The 23,706-nt window shown below is 40.2% G+C and overlaps 1 protein-coding gene across 4 annotated transcripts in view; it reads right to left on the bottom strand.

Moving 5' to 3' along the window:
- GAB1 (GRB2 associated binding protein 1) overlaps positions 1-23,421 on the bottom strand; it is a 99,807-nt gene extending 76,386 nt beyond the window's left edge. For 3 of the 4 annotated variants that reach the window (XM_059843845.1, XM_059843848.1, XM_059843849.1), the window contains exon 1: positions 23,282-23,421. In XM_059843845.1, coding sequence (XP_059699828.1) covers positions 23,282-23,353 — 72 coding nt within the window. In that variant the 5' untranslated portion in view covers positions 23,354-23,421. Of the gene's footprint in view, positions 1-21,707; positions 21,744-23,281 lie in introns of those variants that run through there. The other variant, XM_059843846.1, reaches the window with a different exon arrangement.
- Between the last annotated feature and the right edge of the window lie 285 nt (positions 23,422-23,706).

The raw sequence follows: 23,706 nt of genomic DNA, 5'->3' as shown, positions 1-23,706 counted from the left end.
TCCAACTGTGAACCTCACAAAGCTCCAGAACTGTACTTCTGAGACTCTGCTGTTGTAGCCCAGGGGGCACATGAATTTATTTGCCCACAGGTGGTTTACATCTGCAGGTTAAAAAATACATCTGTCACTCACACAACATTTGGACCAGCGAGAACTCACCACCCCACAGTCTGCTTTTAGAACTGCCTTTTTCCCTTTTTTCTTTCCTGTTTTTAACCCAAAAGGGGTTTGCTGATTCCTCCTGTGAAGAGCAATGCCACAAAATAGCACCCAAGTCTAAGGCACTCCCTCATGGCAATTCCAAAACGCAGACTTTTGTGGGCAGCCGAGAAGATACAACAAGAATGTAACTATTAAGGCAAGACTTTTCTCTCAAAATACTGTTATCAGCCAGTGAGTCCTGTACACAGTTTTGCATCACATCTGTGGAATAAAATGCAAAAAAGTAATTTTCCAAGGAAAAAAAGAAAGATTATGTCCCACAAAGCTCTCTGCAGGCAGCTGGGAAGTAGATGTCTCCTTTTCCTACACAGTGAGTAAGAGACTACCAAAAGAGTATTTAAGTCAGCCAACACGTAAAGTTTTCCTTTTCAGCACTGACAAAAAACCTAAGAAAAATCCCAGCATAAACAAACACACACCGCAAAACCAGGAAATTCTGGTTCCATGTATCAGACCTGAGCAGGAATATTCACTAGAGATGGCTTCTGACTCCAGTAATAATTTCAACAGAAAAGTTGTTTCACGTTATTTTTTGAGCTATTCAGTCAAAAGTCTTTGATTTTATATCACAATCCAACAAATAAATTTCCTTCCAAATCCCCACCCTTCTCTCCATGCCAAAAGTTCAAAAATCTGAAATAGTAGTCCCATCCTGGACTAACAATTCATTGCTCGGTCACCAAGACATATTTTGCAATGATCCTTCAGTGTATCTGTGGCAAGAACAATCCATAAAATCCTGACCTGTCAAAACCTGCTCTGATATTCCCACTCCGCTTGCTCCCACTCTCATTCAAGACTCCAGTACAGCCTCAAAGCAGAGACAAGGAAAGGGTACCTCTGCCAGGAGTCCAGGTATTTTTCTCCTATGGCTACTGAGTTCTCTGACAATTCAAACTGAAAGATTCCCAACATGTCAGTAAATTTGCAATGGAATCAATAAAGCTATTTGTCTCATTTAATTCTTGCCTCATGAATGAAGGAAAAAGAACAACTACTGATCAGAGATCAGTTCACCAGGTACTGCAGATTGTGTAACTTTTGGTGCATATACTCATAAGAATAAATGAGGAAATCCTCCAGAGCATAGCAGTCATTGTTATAAAAAACAAAACGCAGTTTCTCTGCTCTACAGATGTGCGGGTGTCTGTATGTTCTTAAATACTTTAAATTTTATTCCTATAGATGGTTCTTTCTAAGAAGGTTTGTCAATAGAAACACTGATTTCTGAACATACAGAGTGAAAGCTGTTGACAATCTGAAATTTGAAGACTGAAAAAGAGCATTTAATTTTGGGCTTGCTAATTATTTTTTACACCATAGCAGGAAATTGAAAATGGAAGATTTTAAGTAGCAAAGCTATCTGGAAGTGAAGCTTTTAAGGAACAACATAACAAAGGAAGTGTATTTATAGGTTTGAAAATGGAGGAGGGAGGGAAACACTGAAGCAGCTGCATGGCTTTTGCACAGTAGACAAGAAAAAACAATTCAATGGGAGGAAAAGGCAGACCAAGAAGAAAGTATAGTTAAAACCAAAGCTTCAGTACTTAACTTATTCCTGTCTCCGGTGTCATAAAAGTGTTGCTGCTTTTTGTTTTTACTTTAAAACTAGTGCTTTTTTTTTCCCCTACCTGATCCAGTTTTCATAAGTGCCTTCCCCAGTTTCCATAATTAAACCCATTAAATAAATTATTATTCAGCTATGACGTGTGTTGCTATGGCAAGGACTGCGATAGCAAAGATTCAAGCTTTTATGACTTCACTACAAGGTCACAGAGAAGCCTGCAAGCAAGAAAAATGAGTGGTGAAAAAGGCCATTTCCATTAACATCAATTGCAAGGAAAGACGCTGAGATGAAGTACATGGCTGCACCCTGAAGACTGGTCTAAGGGTGAGTGTTTCATCTTTCATTCCAGCCTCTGCACCATGTCACAGGAGGAAGAGAAATGTGACTGCTGACTGCCTCATCTTTCTGGTTTTGTCTGAAGGCTTCATTAGCACAGTGCTCCAGCAGTGCGTAAGGCTCCAGGGCCACATCCATTCATCTGCCCACTAACCCAGCTGAGTGCTCTTTTGCCTTTCAAAGTACCCATAAAAATACTGCAAGACTGTCATCTTTAAAGAGCGTGCACTCCTTGCCAGATAACTTTAAAGCGGCGCTCGAGGAAGATAAACACAACAGCCTGACTTCCCTTCCCACCAGCATCCAGCCCAGGTGGGAGAAACCCCACAAGGTGCAAAAGCAAATCAGCAATGCCAGCCTAAGGTAGAGGGGCAGGAACTTCTGGGGATTCCCTGGGGACAGTCAGACACACTTCATAGTCTCCTTGGAAAGCAGTGCATGGAGTGAGACAGAACCTCACAGCAGGGGGGAGAGGTGCAGGGAGCAGCCTCCAGCCCTACACTTGAAGGTTGAGGGCGGAGAAGAAAAGCTGCCCTCACATTTCTGACCAAACTTCCTCCCCAAACAGTTAGAAACTACTTTTGCTGAAGGCCATGACTTTGAAGAAAGAAGTGGCTACTTGCAGCATGATGCCCTCCAGGTGACAAAGGCCACCACACAGACAAACACAAACACCAGTCTCTAATGAGAGGCATAATCAAGCTAAAGCAAGGTGCCTCTAACCTGTTGCTATTTTTGTCCTAAAAATATTTGCGTGGGGGAGGAGGAAAGAGAAAAAAAAGGAGGATTTGAGGATTTAGTGGGGTGTTAACTAAAAACTTCTTATCAAATGCATGCATGTATTTGAAAGCAAATAAACCGCTTTGATGCTGCTCCACGGTGGTGTCTACAACTCAACAGAGAGGACAGGTAGGCAGACTCTGACATTACCAGAAGAGGTGGGAGATCCAAAACTAGAGATAAAGAAAGCACACACTTGTACTGAACTTTCAAAACAAGTTATTCCAGTTTAACATTTTCTTCCTGAACTGACATAGCATAAACAAGAACCAATGAACTAATGAAATGCAAAGCTAATCCTGAAGCATGAAAGTATTATAATTGTGCTGCGCTTTGCTAATTTTAGAAGATGAAGAAGAATGACTATACTATAATAAGTCAAATGTAAATATACAAGGCCATCCAATCACCCACAGTGCATGTAGCCCATATTACTCAATTCTTCTCTGTATACTCTCAGTTTAAGGCGATGAAAACAATAAGAGCAGCAAGGAATTCTTCTATCCCCAGTTGGCTAGATAAATCTACTCCAGGGTAAATTTAAAATTTACCAGTCACAATTTTCTTTCCTTCAAGCCTGAGCTTCTGCCTGTAGGTTTCTCAACACACAGGAATGTCAGACATTGTGATACAGAATTGTAAAGTCTAACATATTCACAGTGCTCCTTGCCCCTCGCTGGCTTCACCAGTACCCCTGAATCCCAGGGAAAGCCAGATTTTCATCCCTATGGTACCCACACACTGGGCTGACATCACTATAGTCTGAAAACAGCAGTTTCTCACATGACACACAAATAACTGGACTGGAAATTTAAATAATGGAAAAAAAACCCCAACAAAACCACCAAAAAACCAAACTACTGAGAAGTTTCAAATAAGGGAACATCTTCCCTTCTAGCTACTATTTCCAGATAAAAATCACTATGGGTCCTGGTTTCTCCAGTTGTAAAACCAGCATTTTGCACAAACCTTCTTTCTGTAACATAGATTATGGAGGTCAGATAACTGCTCAGAAATATTGAAATGCAAGACACATGGTAAACTATGCATAAACATAGGCTCACTATCTCCACTTTAAGTTACCCTAAGAAACTCAGAACAATCTATCCCAAGCAAACTATGATAAGCACATTAGGAAGGCTCTCAAATTAGGTAAAGTCAGAAAAATCAAAAATTGTGAAGTTACATTTCCTTCCAACCTTTTGGGAGAGTGGGAAGAGCAGAACAAAAAAAATCTGGAAACATAAATTGGTTCAGTGGAGCTGTATTTTTAGTTTTCTGATTAAATTTTATTATCGCTTTCATGCAAAATTAAAATATTTTATTTTTTACTGTGACAGAAATAATAATTAAATATTTTTATTTTATCAAAACATTTTTATTCAAAGGTCATTATAAAATGGATTATATTTAGATACTTCATCTAGACAAATATTCTGAATAACTCTCTTAAGGAAAACATCAACTCTTTTGAGAAACTTCAGATTCCTGGAGACAAATGAGTACTACATACTTATGTTCAAAAGGCATTCAAAAAGTAATTCTAGACATCAAAGCCCCAAATTTTTACAACAGATCTGATTCTATAGTTGAAGCAGCTCTCATGAACAAAACTGGTAAAACATATATTAATTGCAGAACTTGGTTCACAACCAGATTAATTTCATGTTTTTCTGTTCAGCACAAGAGCAATCAAATTACAGTAGCTCTGATTCACTGGGTCACTTGAAAAATTCTTCCCTAGATTTTGCTTCATATTAATTCATGAAGCTTAGTCCAAGAGGAAAATAAAACTTCCCTTTGCATTGGAAGTGTTATGCACAACGACTACTACGTTCTTATTACTCTAGATCTTCTCAGTGAAAGAAGCTGTTCATAGTAGCTATATTATATGAAATACCAAAAATATTCTTGTGATGAACTCAAAATGGTCACCAGAAAACCAATAAGGCAGTGAGGTTGGGAAAGGGGTTTAAAAAAAAGGAAAATAAGTCACCTCACTTGATACAAACTGTCCATCAACACATTTTCACTACATTTCAGAGTAGTCAATAAGAAAAACTGCAATTCCCATTTGCCTCTGTCAGGAACTCATGTCCCTTGATTTATTTTTTTAATACAAAAGGCTGGTATTATGATATTTTTGGAGTGTGCCTGATTTCCCACAATCTGTAAAAAATTGGTATAATCATTCTGAGATGTCTGAAAAGCACAGAGATTTCATGTGCCAATAGTGTGTCATAGCACAGGAGCATATTTTGTTAATGCTATGTAAGACATTGCAGTACATTAGCACAGCTCTACAGACTTTACCACACTCACCGAACAAGACAGGCTAGTTTGGCTTATACAATACGTAAACAAGCCTTCGAGCAAACATGCAGTAGAACAAGTTGAAACATTGGTTACATTAGTTAAACCTCATTACACCTGAGTAGCCTCTTCATTTCCAGTTATTCCCATTAAGAACACTGCTGGTTAGCAAGATCAGAAAATAACAAGCCATCACCTTCTCCACCCCCCTCCTGGACCCTCCTTTTAGGAATACTTTGCACAGATTGATGCAGCAGAACAACTGGAGAGTGCACAAACAGGTCTGGACCACTTCCAATTTGCTTTCCTATAGATATGCAGACAGCTCTATCTTTTTCCCCCAATCAGGATCATTGCAAACCTCAAAACATGCAGCCTGGTCAGTTTTAGCTCAACCAGCAGCAGCCCTCGGTACCTTGATCTGTGTCACTACGTGCAGGATCTGTGCAGGATCCTGGTGAGGGGACTCATGCAACTATTTCCTCTTAGACAACAACAGGCTTGGATTACATCATCAAATCACAGAATATTCTGAGTTGGAAGGGGTGGCACATAGGATACAGGGCTTATCTCATGTGCATAGTAATTAATTCTGCTTTGTCACACATCATTCTTAGAGAATTTCTCAAAGACTTGTGAAAATAGAAAGCAGTAGTGCCAGTGGCCATGTCACCACTATAAATGTATCTTCCAGCTCCAAATAACTTCAGACTTGCATGACACAGTTTGGGAGAAAAGTACCGACTGAGGCATAGTCAAGGGAAGACATGACTGATGCTGCCAAAGCACTTGAAGACTCCAAAACTTTCTACCTCATTCAAATGACGGAATGAATGCATGTTGTGAATACCATTGCCTTCAGGTTTTGTTACATTAAAAATAAAATTTAAAAAAACCTAATTATTTTATTATTAGAGTAGTGAGATCATCAAATGAAAGAAAATTTGGCTTTATAGTAAATATTGCATTCCTTTAGGGGTCAGCTTTCAGATTTGTGTTTGCTTTTATATCTCAGTGAAATTTGAGCCATGCACTCTATTTGGAGCTTTACTGAAGGATGACCACAAAGAAACTTTACAGCTGATACAGAGGACAGCAGCTTATCTTGGCAGCACTCCCTAAAGAGCAGAGATAATTCCCATGCTCACCAGTCTCTATTCTGTCAATTATGTCTATGCACAAATTCAATCCATTTTGGCCTTCATGGATTTCCATATGGGCAAAATCCAAACTACAAAGAAATCTCTAAATCTGCCTAGATTAGACAAAAAAGAGCAATTACATTTAAAGCCTGCTACATGCTTTCCAAGCAGAGAAAGAGATGTGTTCCACCATGAAGTCTTCTGAAAAATTTGTATGTAGTTCCTTCCCTCAGTACAGATATAAGAGCATTTCACAAAAATACACAAGTGAATAGAATAACCTCAAAAATCTTTTGTACACATAATAGGAGAAATCAATCCTGATTGAGAACAGAATGCAAAAAATACCGTCTAGTTCTAATAGTTCCGAAAATAGTTTTATCACTGAATCGCAAACTTAGTGCAGAGTTTAAAACCAGAGATAAATCTGCTAGAGCAGTCAGGAAAGATAAGTCTCTATAGAGATATAGTGCAGTTATGAATGGCTTTAAATACAACCTTCAAGGAGACTGCATTTTATGAATCTATGACGAAAAAACAGTTGTGGTACTTAGAGATATATAGGCCAGCCCTGATTAATATCTTTATCAATGATCTGGATGAGGGGTTCAAGTGCACTCTGAGTAATTTCACAGATGACACCAAATTGACTGGGAATGTTGATCTGCAGGAGGGCAGGAAGGCTCTGCAGAGGGATCTGGACCAGCTAGATCAATGGGACGAGGCCAATGGTGTGAGGTTCAACAAGGCCCTGTGCTGGGTCCTGCTCTTGGGCTGGGGCAACAGTCCCAGGCAGCAACACAGGCTGGAGCAGAGTGGCCCAGCGGAAAATGAGCTGGGAGTGCTGGTCAACAGCAGTTAAACATGAGCCAGCTATGCCCAGGTGGCCGAGAAGGCCAGTGGCCTCCTGGCCTGGATTAGCAATAGTGTGGGCAGCAGGACCAGGGCAGTGATTGTCCCTCTGTATTCATTACTGCTGAGGCCACACCTCAAATTCTGTTGTTTGGGCTCCTCAATAAAAGAAAGACATTGAGACTCTGGAGCATGTCCAGAGAAGGGCAATGAACCTGGGGAAGAGTCTGGAACACAAGTGCTATGAGGAGCAGTTGAAAGAGCTGGAGCTCTGTAGCCTGGAGAAAAGGAGGCTCAGGGAGGACTGACACAGAAAAAAAAAAAAAACAAAATCAAACAACCAACCAAAAACTAAAAGCAAACAAACAAAAAAAAAACAAAATAAAAACCAACAAAACAAAACAAAAAAAGCAGCTACAGTGAGCTCTGTCTGGTAAATGCCTACATGCCCAGGCAATGATGAATGTGGGCAAGGCCATCTACAAGTTCCTGGAATAGGCAATTCTAGTGGTGAAGAGACTTAAATGTCAGGAAAATGTTGGGTGTATGTTAAATGAACAGAGATGTCAGCTGCAAAACCAACTTCCAAGAAAACAGAAAATATACTTAATTTGGTAGCAAAACATTTATGGTAGTAGTGTACAGAAGACAAGTCTGAGAAGAGGCAACATTTAGGAGCAGAGATTGAGTGTGTGCCATTGATGCAAAGTTTACATACAGAGAGCACGAGGAGCCATGCACAGACAGATTAATGGCAATGCAGAGCAAAAATGAACAGATACGAAGTGACACAGAAGCTGCAGATCTTCAAGGGAAAGTGAGACCAAAAGGAAAAGGAAAAAAATAAAATAAAAGACTACTACCTTTTAGGAAAGACATTAAGTTACAAGGGTAGCAGGGTATTATGTCACAAGGCTAAGTAAAAGAGCTCAAGCAAGGAGTTTTTGATTGCTTCTAAAGTGAAGGTGAAAAGAGAAAAAAATAAAGAGAACGAATGGGTATCAGCTTGGAAAAGGTCACCTGTAGGCCTCTGCAGGCATCTGCAAAACTCTTGAGGAAAGACTGAGCCAAGCTAAAGCCAAGGCTTCACTTTCTAGGAAGGCTTTTGGCTCCGAATTTTGCTCCAGCCAACCCCTCACAGAAAACCTTCTAGGCACACTGCAAGACTTATTTACTTACCCGCGTTTTTACCTGAACACCACAGGAATGGAGGTTTTGTAAAGATTCTCCTATTTCTTACTAGGAAGGCACAGAGATTTATTTTGTTGGCACACCACTAATTCCCTAATTCCTAAGCTGTTTCAACTGCTTTAATTACTATATACATACATACATACATATATATATATATATATATATATATATATATATATATATATGAAGAGGTTCTGATAATCACTGAAAAGCATAAACTGTGCTTTATTACATTTAGAATTTATCCTTATTTGGACATTGAGGAAAGTTTTACCACAATCAATTGAATTTTAATTTGTTCTTTCAAATAATGTCATTAAAGACACTTAATTTTTAACCAAGACCCATAACAAACTTGGAGGACTCTCCCTTTTTTTTTTTTAAGTTACAATAACACATGACTAACAGAGCTACAGTTCAAGCAATATGTCCTTGTTATCACATACAATAATTATCCCAAACAAACTTTCTGTATTACGCCATTGAAATCTTAAAGATTTGCTGGGTTCTGTCTAATCTTTATGATACATCCTTGGGTAATTTCACCCTTGTGAAATTGTCCTCGTAAATCAAAAGCTCAGTCCTGCAATCCCATCTGCATCTTGGGATCTTTTTCTACAGGTGAATAAGAATATTTGAATGTTACCAGAGAAAAAAGAGAAAAACTGCAGTTCAGAAGAGTTACGTTTAATAGCCTCAATGAACTCTCTTCTAATTAGTCTCTTCCTAACTGCATAGTCTGCAGTTCAGGGATCTGTTACAAAAAAAATAATTAATCAGTGTTGGATACTGCATTTCTTCATGAAAAGCTAGGATTAACACATTGAGTCAACAAGTTCTTTTTTGAAATAGTTTAATTCACTAAGGAGATGACTACTTTCCCCAAAATGATGCAGACTTGTCTGCTGTTGTCTCAGCCAATTCAGAGGCTTGTTATTCACTAGTTGGTTGATTTCAAAATCAGACTACCCCTTCAGAAAGTTGCAGAGACTATGACATCACATTTATGATAATTTATTGCACAATTACAGTGGCTACATCCCTGGATTTTATTTCATAGGAAAGCACATTTCTACTATAGCCACAACCATTTTCTTGACTTACTCCTGTCCACAGTCACAAGTTTTGGTATAAAGCTCAGCATGATTTTTTTCATTATACTATATAGGTGTTTAATAGCAACTTAAGGCTGCATAGTTCAATTGCATAAAGAAATACTTGCACTTTACAATGAGACTTATTAAAATTTCACAAGCAACTCAGAAGCGTTGCTTAACAAGTTGCTAAAAATCATACAACACCCCATCAGATTTCACTTTAATACCACTTATGTCTTCTTAAACAAATAAAAAACCCAACATTCTTTGAGAAGGCAAGATTGTCATCAGATGAATGACAATAATGCAATCACCGAAATTCAGTGCAAGAGTATAATTTAATAACCTCAAATTCCAATGGAAAGATTTGGACACCACTGTGATGTTTATTGACAAGAACTGATAAAATAGTACTGTGGAACATTACAAGACAAAGTAATGAAAATGACTGCAAAATTGAGCTTCATTGTACTTTGGTAAGTGTTATCTTAATTTTAACCAAAACGCTTTATATTTTAAGCTTAAAAGACAACAGTAGACAGGCCCTATAATACAATAATCACAGGACCCAGCCCTTACATTTTGTTTCTGATTCAGCAAAACTTTTACCACATGGCAGAGAAAGGACAGATAAGTATTTTCTACATTATTTACCATGGCATTTATTTGTACTGTTAAGTTTCAAGATTTCCAAAATGCATATAGCAAACAGATAAAAATATTTTCATGTAATTGTTTCCACACGGTACAGTATTATTATGAAAGAGGCTGCCATGATTTTAGACTGGAATATACTATTAAGAGGGTGCTGTCTTCTATCACAAAGTTTTCTTTCCATTTCCCTAGTATGCACAATGAATAGTACATTACCCAAATTGCACCCTCAAGAAAATTACTTTCATACTCCACATACAGAAAACTCATTTCAGCCTCAACTATAGGAAAAAGTAACTCCTCCCACTATTGCAAAATAAAATGTAAATTCTTTCATTACACATAGGCAAACACTGCAAGCAGGCAATGATGGCAAAAAGGGTATCCAACCCAACCACAACTAAAACAAGCTCACAGGTTCATAGTCTCCCAAACCTATCTTTCTGAGGAACTTCATTAATTCATTTACTGACTGGATGAGAAAAAAAAGCACAAGGGAAAGCCCATGTCCCTGTGCATGTGCAGCCTCAGCCAGAACAAACTGGAACATGAGGCATTCCTATGGCATGTAAAAGTGGGGTTCTCTTGCTTCAATTGTCTTTTCTGAAACTGGTACTAAACTAGACTAGAGTAACATTCTGTTACTTTGTCTTATTGGCACAACCTGCAAAATGGTATTGGTAGCTTTTTTAGGTCATCTGTATAGAGAATATGCCTCCCATGCTATAAAAACCACTGTCAGAAAAGTCAGGGTAAGTTGCAGCTTAAGAAAAAGGCAATCTCTTTATCTTTTACAAGAAAACACAATTAAGTCAGCCTAATATTCAGGGTGTTCTTTCCTCATCTAATCTATCCTAAACGTATTTAACTTATTCTCACCTTCTTGCATCTTAATAGTAAGAACCAGAGAGGGAAGTGAGGAGGCACAGATGAGCAGGAAGGTACAAGTGCAAAGCTGCCAAACAAAAGACTGAATCTTTCCCCTAATGTCTCCATTTACCAAATGAAGTCCATTTAATAGTTTCACAGGCTGTGCAGGAGCTGTAGTGTTCAACACATTGTGAGGCTGGTCTATGATGACTCAAGATGAATTTTCTTCATAAAGAACAGTAACCAGAAAAAAGTGTGCAAATGCAACAGGAGAGGTGGGAAGCCTCCATGGGTGTTAGCTGTGTCTTCTCTGTATCATTCTGGAGTCACAGTCAATTAAAAAACAAAATAAAGGATTTTCAAAGCTAGAGAAAGAGGAGTAATAATATGAAAAATGAGGATGACACACTTCTATTTTGCAGCTTTTACAAATGTGGTCCAAGATATACAGCAGGCTGATGGAGGCTGACACATGCTCCCAAGTATCCTGTGTTATCTTCTTGCCTTGCAGTGAAAGAATCCAAAAAAATGAGCAAAGCCTGAGTGTTAGACCAAGGAATGTTTCTCCCAAGTGACTAGATAGATGATCCACTCCAGGTACCTCAGCGCTGTACCTATATGCAAGGTGTGAGAGAGCCAAGAGGCACCACCAACAGCAGGAAGACTTGAGGCAATCTACTTGCTACTGTTATTAACTGCAGAAGCTCATAGCCCACTCTTCATGCTCTGCTTTTATCATCTGTTACCATTCACCTTATTGGCCCTGATTAGCCCACCAACTCCATCAGTTTGGGAAGATTGGAAAGACAAGGAAATCAGCTGGGCACAGAAGCATGCAATAAGCAGATTACCCAATCTGTACACAACTGAATTAGCTTCCCAAGCACACTGCCAGAGGGACCCCCTCCACCTTCATAAACACAATCTCAATGTTTGGAAAGGCGCCAGGAATAAAACGTTTGTTTACTGCAGGCAGGAAGAGCTACCTATGATTCAGACATTAGGAAGTGACAGGAAGGACTAAATTATGTAATTTAAAAGTAGAAAAATAAACACAAAGTTGTTGCAATGAGAGGAAGGAGGAAGAGGAGGAGGAGGAGGAGGGGTAAAGGATGAAGAGACACAAGTTTTTTATCTTCGATCCCACTTGTGCAGGGCTGAATCCATCATTGCAGCAGGAGGCCCCAACAGGATTCCTTCACCTTTTAACCCTCCTTATAGAGTCCCTAGCCAGGGACTTTCCTCCTCAGCACTGAGTAAGAAACATCTGTCCAGCTCAGTCTCTCAGTTGGAAAGGACAGATCTTATAGTTTATTTTATTTCAGCAGACTGAGATTTCAGAAGAACATTCTATTTGCCCTCCCGTTAAACAACAACTACCTGAAGCAAAGGATCAAAGAGCTGATTCTCCAGCCAGCTAAAGGAGTTAGGAGCACTCTCCAGCTGTTTGATGCTGGTTGCAGAGACTGACAGGAAAGCCTCTTCCCGTAAGCAGAAGGCAGGAGATGCACCCTGATGGGAATAGCACTGCGTTCCCAGCAGTTGTTGGAAGCAATCTCAGCAGTGCTGCTTACGACTTTGCACCTCCCATCCACAGTTTGTTAGATCCCAACAGAAGTTTAAAGTTTCTTAAACTGCAGTAATAATTTGCATTATTAACATCCCCACTTCAAGGCTAAAACAGCAAACAAGCAGATTTGTATCACAGTGAGTTATGGCTGTACCGTAAGAAAACCCCATCAAAGAATACTCTCAAATTTATGTAATGATAGTGGTGCCTCCATTATATTATCAGTAAAGATCTTCCTGCCATTTTCTTTCTAAATCAGAATAAATTCCTGCTTTTTTTTTTTCCTAGAGCTGAAGAAATTCATAGACCAACAGGGCCATCAGATCAAGGAAAAATTCAAAGGACTGTGAATTAACTTAGCACTGAAATACACAACATAGCAGAAAACTCTGTAGTTACTTGTCCTAGGACAAAATTAACCTGGGATGAAACCTGGGTTAAGTTTCCCAATTTACACTAATGAGTCACTTGTGTACTACTCCTCAGTTTAGATCTTCCTCCTGCCCCATTTCTCCCTTCCCCATGCCAAAACTCCAGAAAAGAAAAAACAGGTTTTATTTTAGTAATGACTGACTCCTAAATGAATAAAAGTATGTCCTCTCTGCTAACAGGCCTTTGGTAGTGAAGGGTCATTTTAGTTATCTCTCACAGTGCTGAGAAGCTTATGCAATTTTCCTTCATTTGTCCACACAGACAACTGCATTATATATACGTCATAACTAAGAGCATGACATGACCTCAGCTTTGAGGGCATTATTTCACACTGAGTAACAAGCTATTAGACTGCAAAACTTGCTCACACAGCATGATGCTAATAATTTCAGTAATAATTGCATACAAACAGTGAATGGATAGGCACTAGGATACGCAAGATTCAGTAAGATATATTTATTGACATCCCTACTCCTACACTTACTACAGTTATCTCCCTTAGCAACAGGGAAGGATTTTGTAAACAAGAAGTTTGTCTAATGCTACCATGAGAACATCACCCAGTGTAACACGCAATTGAAAGAAAAAACATTTCTTTAATGAAGGGCACCAAAAGAAATAACAGAATTATGTATCAAGTAAAAGATTCAAAAAGAATAAGTTTTTGTCAGTTTGTGGTTCAACTCTCAAATTAAGTTCATATAGATCTTTATTTTCTAGGAAAGCAGAACTACCAGATGGCATCACACTCACAGCCTCTGACTCTTCCTGCACATCAGCAGAACTAGGAAAAGACTGGATCACACAAGTGAACCAAAGGAACCAGTTACAACATGACATTTTAGAAGTTTCCTCTTATCAAGGCCTAGACCTCCAAGTGTTCATGTTTTACAGACGGAGGATTCTCTCCAAGCCTCCCCAAAATCTCCTGCATTCCCAGTGTGGACACCACATGGCAGAGCATTCTACAGCCTTGTTTGCCCTGGAAAACACCAGCCTCTTCTGTTTCAAACTACACTCCAAACACTCCTCTTTTTCTCTCTGCCCCCTCTTTTTTTTTTTGTTTAATTAAACAATACAAGGACAAATTGTCAATTCACAACAAGTTCATACATTACTCTGACATCTTTCTTGGTTGTTTATTGATGAAACAAACACATACCAATCCTTATAACAACCATCAGAAGCATCAAATAAATTATCCCCACCAGCTTTTTCCTAATAAATTCCTTACTTTTCAGTGTTTGCTGCAAAGGGACACACTTGCTGTCAGTATTTTACCCTATTTTTAAGGATCACAGATATGTATATGCATTTTTAAAAATCATAAATGTTTGTTAAATTCTGTATAAGGACTTACGACTGGTTTCATAAAGCTTTCCTTATAAAGCAGCAATTTTCCCTGCACCATCCCAAAACCAGGTGCAGCTTTTCCACTACATCTGATCCTCTTAAAAAATCTACATGGAAACACAAGCATCAGAAAACTGTAACAGAAATATGCATTAAGTGTGAATGGGAACATTTGTCTAACACAGTACATGACTCAGTGCAGTTATTCTTCATACAAAGGGAAAGTGACAAACTGACACATAACATTCAGAACTGCCTTTTTTTTTTTTTTTTAGAAATTGGTTGCATTCCATTTTGAAACTCAAAATCCATTTTTCATCTGATATAATTTCTGTGTTAACCCTTTTAATAACTTTCCCAAAAGCTCTGTAATTATTCAGTGTTGATTGCATCAAAGATCTATTTGAACTGTGTTTGAAGAGCTTTCTGTGTTCTTATTCCATACCCCAGAGTGACCTCCTAGTGTCAGAAATAAATACCTACGGAGGGTTTATTTTGCTTTCAAATCCCAAACCCCAGACAACATAGAAAAATAAACCAAAGTCTAATTTTGTGTTGTTTTTCTTTTTCCCCCTTTTCCTTTGAGGCAGAAATACCAAAGAGCCTGGTGGTGGCTGCAGCACCAGAGAGAGGAGCCTGCTGGCCTGCTCCACTGAAACCCATCGCATTCCTCCTGGGGTGGAGACATGCTTACCCAGGAGGAAGGAGAGAGCACATCTGCCATCACCCTGCCCCAAGGCTGGCTGTGCTGGGAAGTGGGTGGGAAAGCAGATTTACTTTGCAACAGCCACTATCTCCATGCCATGAAGGGTTTATCTGGCGTTGTTTTCACTTACAAAGCAGCAGAACAACCCACATGTCACCAGCAAGATGGCTGGAAAACTCATATGGGGAACAGGCAAAGGGACGAGGTTGCTTTTCTCCTCCTAGCAAGGCTATCCCAATGCCTGGCCACCATCCTCAGCCACCAGGTACAGCCACTGGCCTGCACAGCAGGCCCATCAAGGTTTCTCATCTGAGCTAGCCAGCCTGTGGCAGAAGGCAAAAACTACCTCCTTTTAAAAAACACAGAGAGGGAAAAGCTTTTTTCTGGCTTCCTAGAAATTCTCAGACAAAAGAACAAGCACAGCTCCTGAAAAAGCGTAGTTGTTCTTAAATCAGTCTGCCAAGAAATTGCTGTACAAAATAAAAAGGAGCAAAAGCTTTTCATTTAATTCACTTCTTGATTTGGGGCCCAAACCTGGCTGTCTGAAGAGAGAGGCTGGATCTTGGCACAGCTTTCTAGCTGAGGTATCACCTCTTTCTCAAGGTATGTTTTTAAACCGAATTATTTGTATTAAGCACAGATATTATATTTAATAATACACAAGCCTTATAAAGCTATGGACATAGCTGCCTGACCTTTTTAGTTACATGCTGCTGTGTCACCAAGAGACACAACTCCAAATACCCCATTTGCCATTTACCCCAAATAGCTGCCATTTACCAAGAAAAAAGAGGAAGAAAAATGTGTGACCATAACCTCAGGGAGTTTAATCATAAAGTTGTAATTTTGGGCATAAAAAGCAATTAGATATATTCCTTCTCCTCAGTTGAAAAACAAAAACACATCAAGAAAAAGATGGTTAGAGAGTTCAACAGCTAATTCAGTCTCTTTCATCTCAGAGAAAGTTACCTCATTAACATTTTAACATTTCCTCGCTAGATACTACAAAGGAGACAGTCAGATACTACGTAACATAAGAGTACTTTTTACAACTAAAAGCACTGCGGCATGCTTGAAAGAGCTGCAGAAGTTCTTCAAGAGAAACAAAACCTTTGTCAACAGCTAGTAGGAAACACAAGTACAGAAAACATACTATGTAACCTTTTATTGGAACCTGGGGGGGGGGGGCTTTTATTTTAAAAAAAAACTTCACTAATACAACTAGCATATTGCACTGAACAATACAATGCTAACATTATTTGTGCAACTATGAACACTATTTCTAAAGCAAACTAGCAAGAAAATTAATAAAAGAACCAATGTAAAAGCCTAATCAAGAATTGATAAAGAGGGAATTGAAAAAAAATAGTATATCATTGCAGCTGGGAGATGGCAGAATTCTCCCTCCATCCCTCCAAAAAAAAACCAAAAAAACAAAAAAGAAAGGAAAAAAGAAAGAAATACATAGTACTCCTTTAGAGCTAGTTGTTTGTACATATAAGGAGCTGAATTCACATTAGAGTTCCTAAAACAGCAGCAAATTATACTGTACTACAATATTCACCTGTACACAACACTTACCTACCTCCCTTGACAAGATTATCCCTTTCTGTGCGATCTTTCTGCCTGCCTGGCACAAGTAATTTGCAAGACACAAGGTTTGTCCCTCCTAATGAAACACTGCAATGAAATTGCAACAGTTGAACTTACTTCTATTGGCAACAAAATGATTACTCACTGAAGCACAGAAAACATTAAGATAATTTTGAAAAGGTCTCAAGAAGTCTGTTCACTGCAACTCTGCAAAGTGGGAATGAAAAAATAAGGGGGTGATCTTAGCTCTATGTGAAAACAAAACTTGCACCTCATCAGTTGTACTCCCCTTCTTGATTTAGGAAAATATTTCACCCAATATATTTCAGTGGCATCAACTTTTAAACTAGGAAAAGATGAAAGAAGGACTAAAGAAATATAAGATTCCCAAGCCAGAGTCATCTACAACCCACAGGTTTATCCTCTTCCTTAAATTTACTATGTTTTGAATAACTGATATTCCTTTCACTTTTTTTCCAACACTTCTGTCAAAGGCATCAGTAAAATTTAATGGGGAGTAAATGTTTTCTAAATGTCTGCAGAAGAGTGCATTTGATTCTAATAAAGTGATTCAAAAGTTATGTCAAAAAAGACAAAAATAAAACATGCTTCAGAAGTGACCATTATTCCAACATTTTTCAAACTTAAAGAGGGAGAGAAAAGAACACTAGAAACAGTTTTGTTTGTCACTTTCTTCTCCCTCTTGGACTGTTGAATACCAAGAATTACCTCTCAGCTAAAAGAGTTACCTGGTCTACCAAAGATTTCCAGAATTGAGGCTCATGTTGACAGTCAAGATCTATACTTTTTTAAGCTCAAGTGTCCAATAAAACATTCTTTTCTCAATTTATCCAACTGACATTTCACACAGCTGCTCTGGGCTGATGATTGACTAAAAGGCATGCAAATCAAGCTCAGCTGTGTATAACTGGAAATTAAAATCATATTATTTCATTATTTCCTATTCTTAATACATATGTTACTTATGCTCAATTTCAATGCTGCAAGACTGTGCACACATGGAGGAGCAGCCACTACGCAGCATCAAGAAAGTAGCAGACACTGATTTGTTTTCCCACTTCCTCTCGCTGCTCCCTGTTAGTTTCTCATTGAACTGTAATCCCGTGATTAGCTGCACCAAAACTCATTAACAGACTTAATCAAAACACAGAAGCAATACTGAAAAGGTATACATAATTTGCTATACATCCAATTGAGAATCATCTTCAATATAATGAAAAGTCAGAATTTGATTGTTCCTTAATTTCTCAGCTACTGTGTTCTCAAATTAGTAGTTATTATTTCACAGATGTTAGGAAAAAATTTTCACATCATTTAATATATCTAGAATATCTGGCTTATTTCATATATCCAGTAGTTCACCTGCACTTCAAGAGGAACTGGACAATTTCTGTTAATTAGGTCTCCAATTTGCCTATCTACACCAAGGAAAAAAAGCATTCAAGTGGTTCAGGTACCAACTCACCCCCAAGCTCAGAAATGCTTAAATTATTAGTATAGTAAACTACATAAAAATTAAAATAACTAGCAGAAGATAATCTTATTATGCACACATTAGACTTCTTAATCTGTTTTATATGCTGATGCCTGCTCTTATCCTCTGCAACCATCCTCTGGGAGTTAATTCAGAGCATGCACCACAGGTCAGTCACTAAGAGTACTGCAGCTTTGGCAGCAGAGCTAACACCAGCTGCTGATGTCCTGTCAAAGATGACAAATACTTGCATGATGAGTTTCATGCTCCTCAAGTGAGCCTTACAGCCCAACAGCTTGCTCAGGACGTAACTACAGCCCTGAAGTCATACCCAAGAACATATCAGCATCTTCAGCTGGCACACAAAACAATGCAACTTCCTCCTCTAATCCACAAAAACACCGTGTTTAGTCATGCCTTCAGCTTCATCGTTTAGGGCTTACTAACCCATGTTTGAAAGGATCAAAAGTGAAACTGCTGTTTTCTGACCAGTGCACAGCAGAAGGGGAGGGTCAGACTTCCTTCCAGAAGGAAAGTTTCCTCCTGAACACCAATCTCTGTGACGTCTTCAGCGACTTCTTGAGTAGCACAAGCACAATCAAGTTCAGAATACAAAAGATGTCACATAATGTTTCTTGATGATACTCATATGTCTTGAGTTAACTTAACTTTACCCTGTTCCAGGGGGACCGCACTGAATGATGTCAGACAAGCTTATCTTAGTTTGGCTTGTTTTTTTTCCTGTAATCTAACCAGCTTCTTAAATTTGCTCACTTTGCTGATGAAAGATCACCAAAAAAAAGCTTAACACAAACAGGTGTCTTCCAGAAAAAGGGCTTTGGTCAGGCACTGCAGCTTTTACCAAATTACAGCTATTCTGATGAATATAACATTTCTTAAAAACCTTACATATCTTAGCACATTTAAGTATTACTAAAGACAAAAGATGCACCTATGTGACTAGTGCCAAAGAGCAACTGCCAAACAAAAAAACAGCAAAATATTCCACTTATGTACCTATGCTGTCTGAGCCTCTAGTTTAAACATCAATAACTAGTTTAATAATCTGGCATTTTTTTAGTCATTGTCTACAACTCAAAAGATTAGAAAGAGGATGCTATCTGTAGCCTTGTCTGAATCATATCAGTGCCCCTTACATCCTAGGGAGATCAAGCCCATTTCTCATTTTTAAACTCCTTGCTTTAAAATAACTAAATGAACTATCAACAGGAATTGTCAAATAACCAGACAATTTTTAGCCATACTTACATCGAAATTAAAGTTCCTTAATTTACTTTAAAAAACCATCTTATGAACTGTAAGAAGAATGGGGAAGTCTATTAGATACAGAAAAATCAGAACCAATTTATCCTGAAGTGCTTAGTCTACACAGAGTATTTTTGAAGGAGTTTTACTTTTTATCCAATAAAATGTATTTCTAAGTAGGACATTTTAGAATGACAGAACAGTTAGGATTGGAAGGGTCCTCTGGAAATCATCCAGTCCAAACCCCTGCCAAGGCAGGGTCACCTGAAACAGGTAACACAGGAACATGTCCAGGTAGGTCCGGAATATCTCCAGAGAGGGAGAGTCCATGACCTCCATGGGCAGCCTATTCCAGTGCTCTGCCACCCTCAATGTAAAGAAGTTCTTCCTCATGTTAAGGTGAAACTTCTTGGTTTTTTAGTTATGGCCATTGCTACTCATCCTGTCACTGAGCATCACTGAAAAGAGTCTGGCATCAACCTCTTGGCACCAGACTTTGAGATATTTATATGCACTGGTGAGATTCCCTCAGAATACTGGGAATTATTATACTACATCAGACTTTCTACAAACTGGTTCCACAAACCAGCCATCAATGCTAAGATTCTGTTTTAAAGCACATCCAGGTGTCCTACTGAGCACTAGCCTACCCCAGATAAAAGTGTAGTCATTCTAGGAAAGAATTTAAGACTTATTCCTATTCCCTCAAGTTTTTTTTTTCTTGCTTTACCAAGGGCAGCTGTGTTTAAACATCTGGTGGTTTCCTAGCATAATGGCAGTAAAAAAACCTCTGTGCTGCCACCACAAAGCATCAGCTATTTTAACTGGCACATGCACAGCAGAACTGCAATGCAGCAGAAAACCATGAAGCCAAGGTTTACTATCACATTTTAAAGGAAAGATGGAGAGAAAGGGGCTTTCCAATTACATTTTTTAAAAATAAGAAAACAGAAAAATCACAGCAAGTTAAAGTGAGTACATAAATGTTTGCAAATTTTAAGGCAATGGAACAAGGGAAGAAAGAAAAACATACAAGAAAATAGCAGAAGCTGTGAAATTTAGCAGTCCTCCATCTCTTGCACAAACAAGTTCTTTCATGTACTTGTGAAACCAGAGCACAGGCTGTGGAGAACTATGCAGGATTTAGCCCCAATTCCCTTTTCCTTCTCCTCTGCTAAATCCACATCTTGACCCCCACCAGCACCAAAAGTTACCTGTACTTTCTTCAGAGATCTGCTGCTGGAAACAACAAGTCTATTCCCTCAAACAAACTGTTCTGAACAGCAGCTCCAGGGAACTCACAGCAGGTGCCAATAGCTGTCAAAACACTAATTCCATACCAAAACCACATAAAGAAGGCATGAGAACAGAACTCCTAAGAGGTGAAACAGACACTCATGGCATAAGGCATACACTCAAGGAAATCTGATTATTCCACCTGCAGAATAGGGCTGGTAGAGAGATTTTACTTTTATTAGCTTCAAAATGAGTATAAGCTAGCTTTAATACCAACAGTTAATGTCCAACAGTTTCAAACTAAAAATTAAAGTCCCTGTGAAACATATGTCTGTGTACTAGCTTCAAAGTCCTCCTTTTCACCCTTTCTAAAAACTAAACCAATTTGACAGCAATATCAGACTTTTTTATCTTCCCTCCCAGATGGTAACTTGGGTTTGCCCCAACACTTGCAACTAATAGAGCATGAAGCTACAATTTTTCATATATACCTGTGAAAAGCATGCATTGCAGAAAAGCAGTTTCCTATTGAAATCACTTTCCCATCTTTTCAACTGGTGCAGCCCCTTGAAATACCACTATCATAAAACACAGCTTTGGAAAAGGCAGTTCTGTGCTATGCCTTCGTGCAAGCATAGAATTACAGGGAGCACAAGCCAACTCTCCAGACAGTGTACTCAGCTAAAGTTCATTGTCTTAAGCACATCAACTTTTTGTTTGCTTGAAGACAGTGACCATAATGTCAAGGTCACTTTTAGTCTTTGAAGGGAGTGTCAGCCTTCAGCCTGCTACAGATCAGGCACTACATACAAACAGGAGGAATTTTACTTTAAGCCCTTCTTTAAGTGGTACCTTTCTTTTATACAAGCAGAAAAGAGTCAAAAATAACTTGTAGGATTTAAAATCACGACCTTATGGCCTACAATGCATGGCAATGTTAAACCAAATCATGCTAACATAAGCTTGCCATATTATCTCCCTGATACTCAAAAAGCAGGTCCCCCTTTCAAGTGAAAATTAAGGCATTACCTCTTTAGGACAGGGAACCATTTGACCAGCGCTGTAGTCAGGCTTTTCCCCTCAAAGTTTCTTGTGTAATTCCAGTATAGAAATGGAGCTATAAATACACTGAAGGGGCAGCTACATGGAAAAAAGCTGGTATATAAAGAGACTGATTAATGAGATTGATTTATGAGGGCAAACTCTGTCCATTTACAGACAGCACCCTTCACAGGATTTAGAGTTTGAGTGGAAAATGTATTAAAAGTCTTTAAAAACATGAATACTGCTCTTAATTCCTCCACACTGGTAAAGAGATATCCTGTGAATACACACACAGAGCCATGGAGAATCGGCCAAGAACACAGTCCATGTCCAATTCAGCAGGGAAGCAGAACCCTGCTATGACCCATCAGAATGCTCTCCTTCCTTTGCACAAAGAGGATTTTTGACATTGGGAACCAGGGAGCAGGCTACCCCAACTATTTAAATTTATTTTAATTTAATTTAATTTAAACAGAGATTCATTTCACAAATTTCCTGGCATTAAAATAAAGCCCAGAACAGTTCTTCAAGAAGAGACTGCTAGTCGGTAACAGACAAAAATATCATGGTCACTTAAGATCTGTATTCACAGATTCTCAAATAAATCTGAAGTTTAGCTGCTTAAAAAAGGTAAACACTGGGGGGGAAAATGAAGGAAAAGAAAGAAAAGAGAAAAAAAAAGGCCCAACATTTTGTCCCAATTACATAGATACCGCGAAACAAGCCGGGTGCCAGTGGGAAAGGGCTCAGCCAGCAGTGATGACTCCTGGCATCACCCATCCCTCCTACGTGACCTGACAGCCTCCCCGGCGGCCCCGCAGCTCCGCTGTGCCCTGTCATGGAATCTGCCCGCTCAGCAAACGCGCTCCATTTTCTTGCCAGCAGCGCGGTGTCCGATCTGCCGCAGCTCCAGCGAGCGCAGCCACTACCGTGCAACAGCGGGAACAACTTCGGGAAAGACACAGGCGCTTCTCTCCCAACTCTCTCCTCTTTCTACCCCGGTGCGGAGAGCAAGGGCAGAGCTCCCCCCGCCCCAGCGGGAGCTCTCCCGGGGCATTCCCGGTTCCCGCCGTCTCCGGGCCACCAGCCCCGGGTGCAATCCCGCTGGGAGCGGCGCGGAACCGGGGCTGCCCCCGCCCTCCCTGGCATCGGGCACCAGCCTCGGGACAGCAAGTGTTTACGTTTAAAAACACATATATACCGAGCCCGGATCCAGAGGGAAGAGGGGAAAACTCCGCCCCCTCCCTTGGAAAGGTAATAAAAGCTGGGCTGAAACATCTGACTGCTCAGCGCCGAAAAGAAAAGAAAAGAAAAAGAAAAATAAAAGAAAAGCGCTGGGGAAGTGGCAGGGACGTGGCGTGCAGAAGTCCCGGCTGGAACGGGGAGGCGGCCGGGAGGGCGGCTCTCCCGGGCCCGGCCGGGAGGGATTGCGCGGGGAAGCCGGGCCGGGCCGGCGGGAGCGGGAGGCGAGCGCGGAGCTCCGGCGGGAGAGAAGAGGGGCAGAGAGGAAGGGAGGGAGTAAGGGCGAGCGCGGCCCGCAAGTGGGAGAGGGCACTCACGTAGCGTTTCAACTTCTTCTCCGGCGGGGACTTTCGGAGCCAGCCCGAGCAGACCACCTCCCCACCGCTCATGGCTGCGCCGGTGCCCGCCGGGGTGCTCCCTCCGCGTCCTGCTCCTTCTCTTCTTCAGGCAGCGGACACAGGGAGCCGTGATCGGCGGCGGCGGCGGCAGCACCGCGCCCGGCCCGGCCTCCCGGGGCTGCGAGGCGAGGGGCGGGACGGGGCGCAGGGTGTGTGTGTCTGTCTGTCTCTGTCGCAAAACAGCCCGGCGGAGCGGAGCGCGGCGGCGAGCGGGACAGAGACGGGAGGGTCCCTCCGCCCCCTCCTCCTGCTCCTCCTCGCCGACGCCGAGTTACACCGACAACGAGAGAGACGACAGGGGCAGCCGCCGCCCCGCCGCAACTTCGGCGTCCCGGGCCAGGATC

This window comes from Haemorhous mexicanus, chromosome 4, assembly GCF_027477595.1.
Source record: "Haemorhous mexicanus isolate bHaeMex1 chromosome 4, bHaeMex1.pri, whole genome shotgun sequence".
Classification (NCBI taxonomy): domain Eukaryota; kingdom Metazoa; phylum Chordata; class Aves; order Passeriformes; family Fringillidae; genus Haemorhous; species Haemorhous mexicanus.
This window is presented reverse-complemented; position numbering and strand designations above follow the sequence as displayed.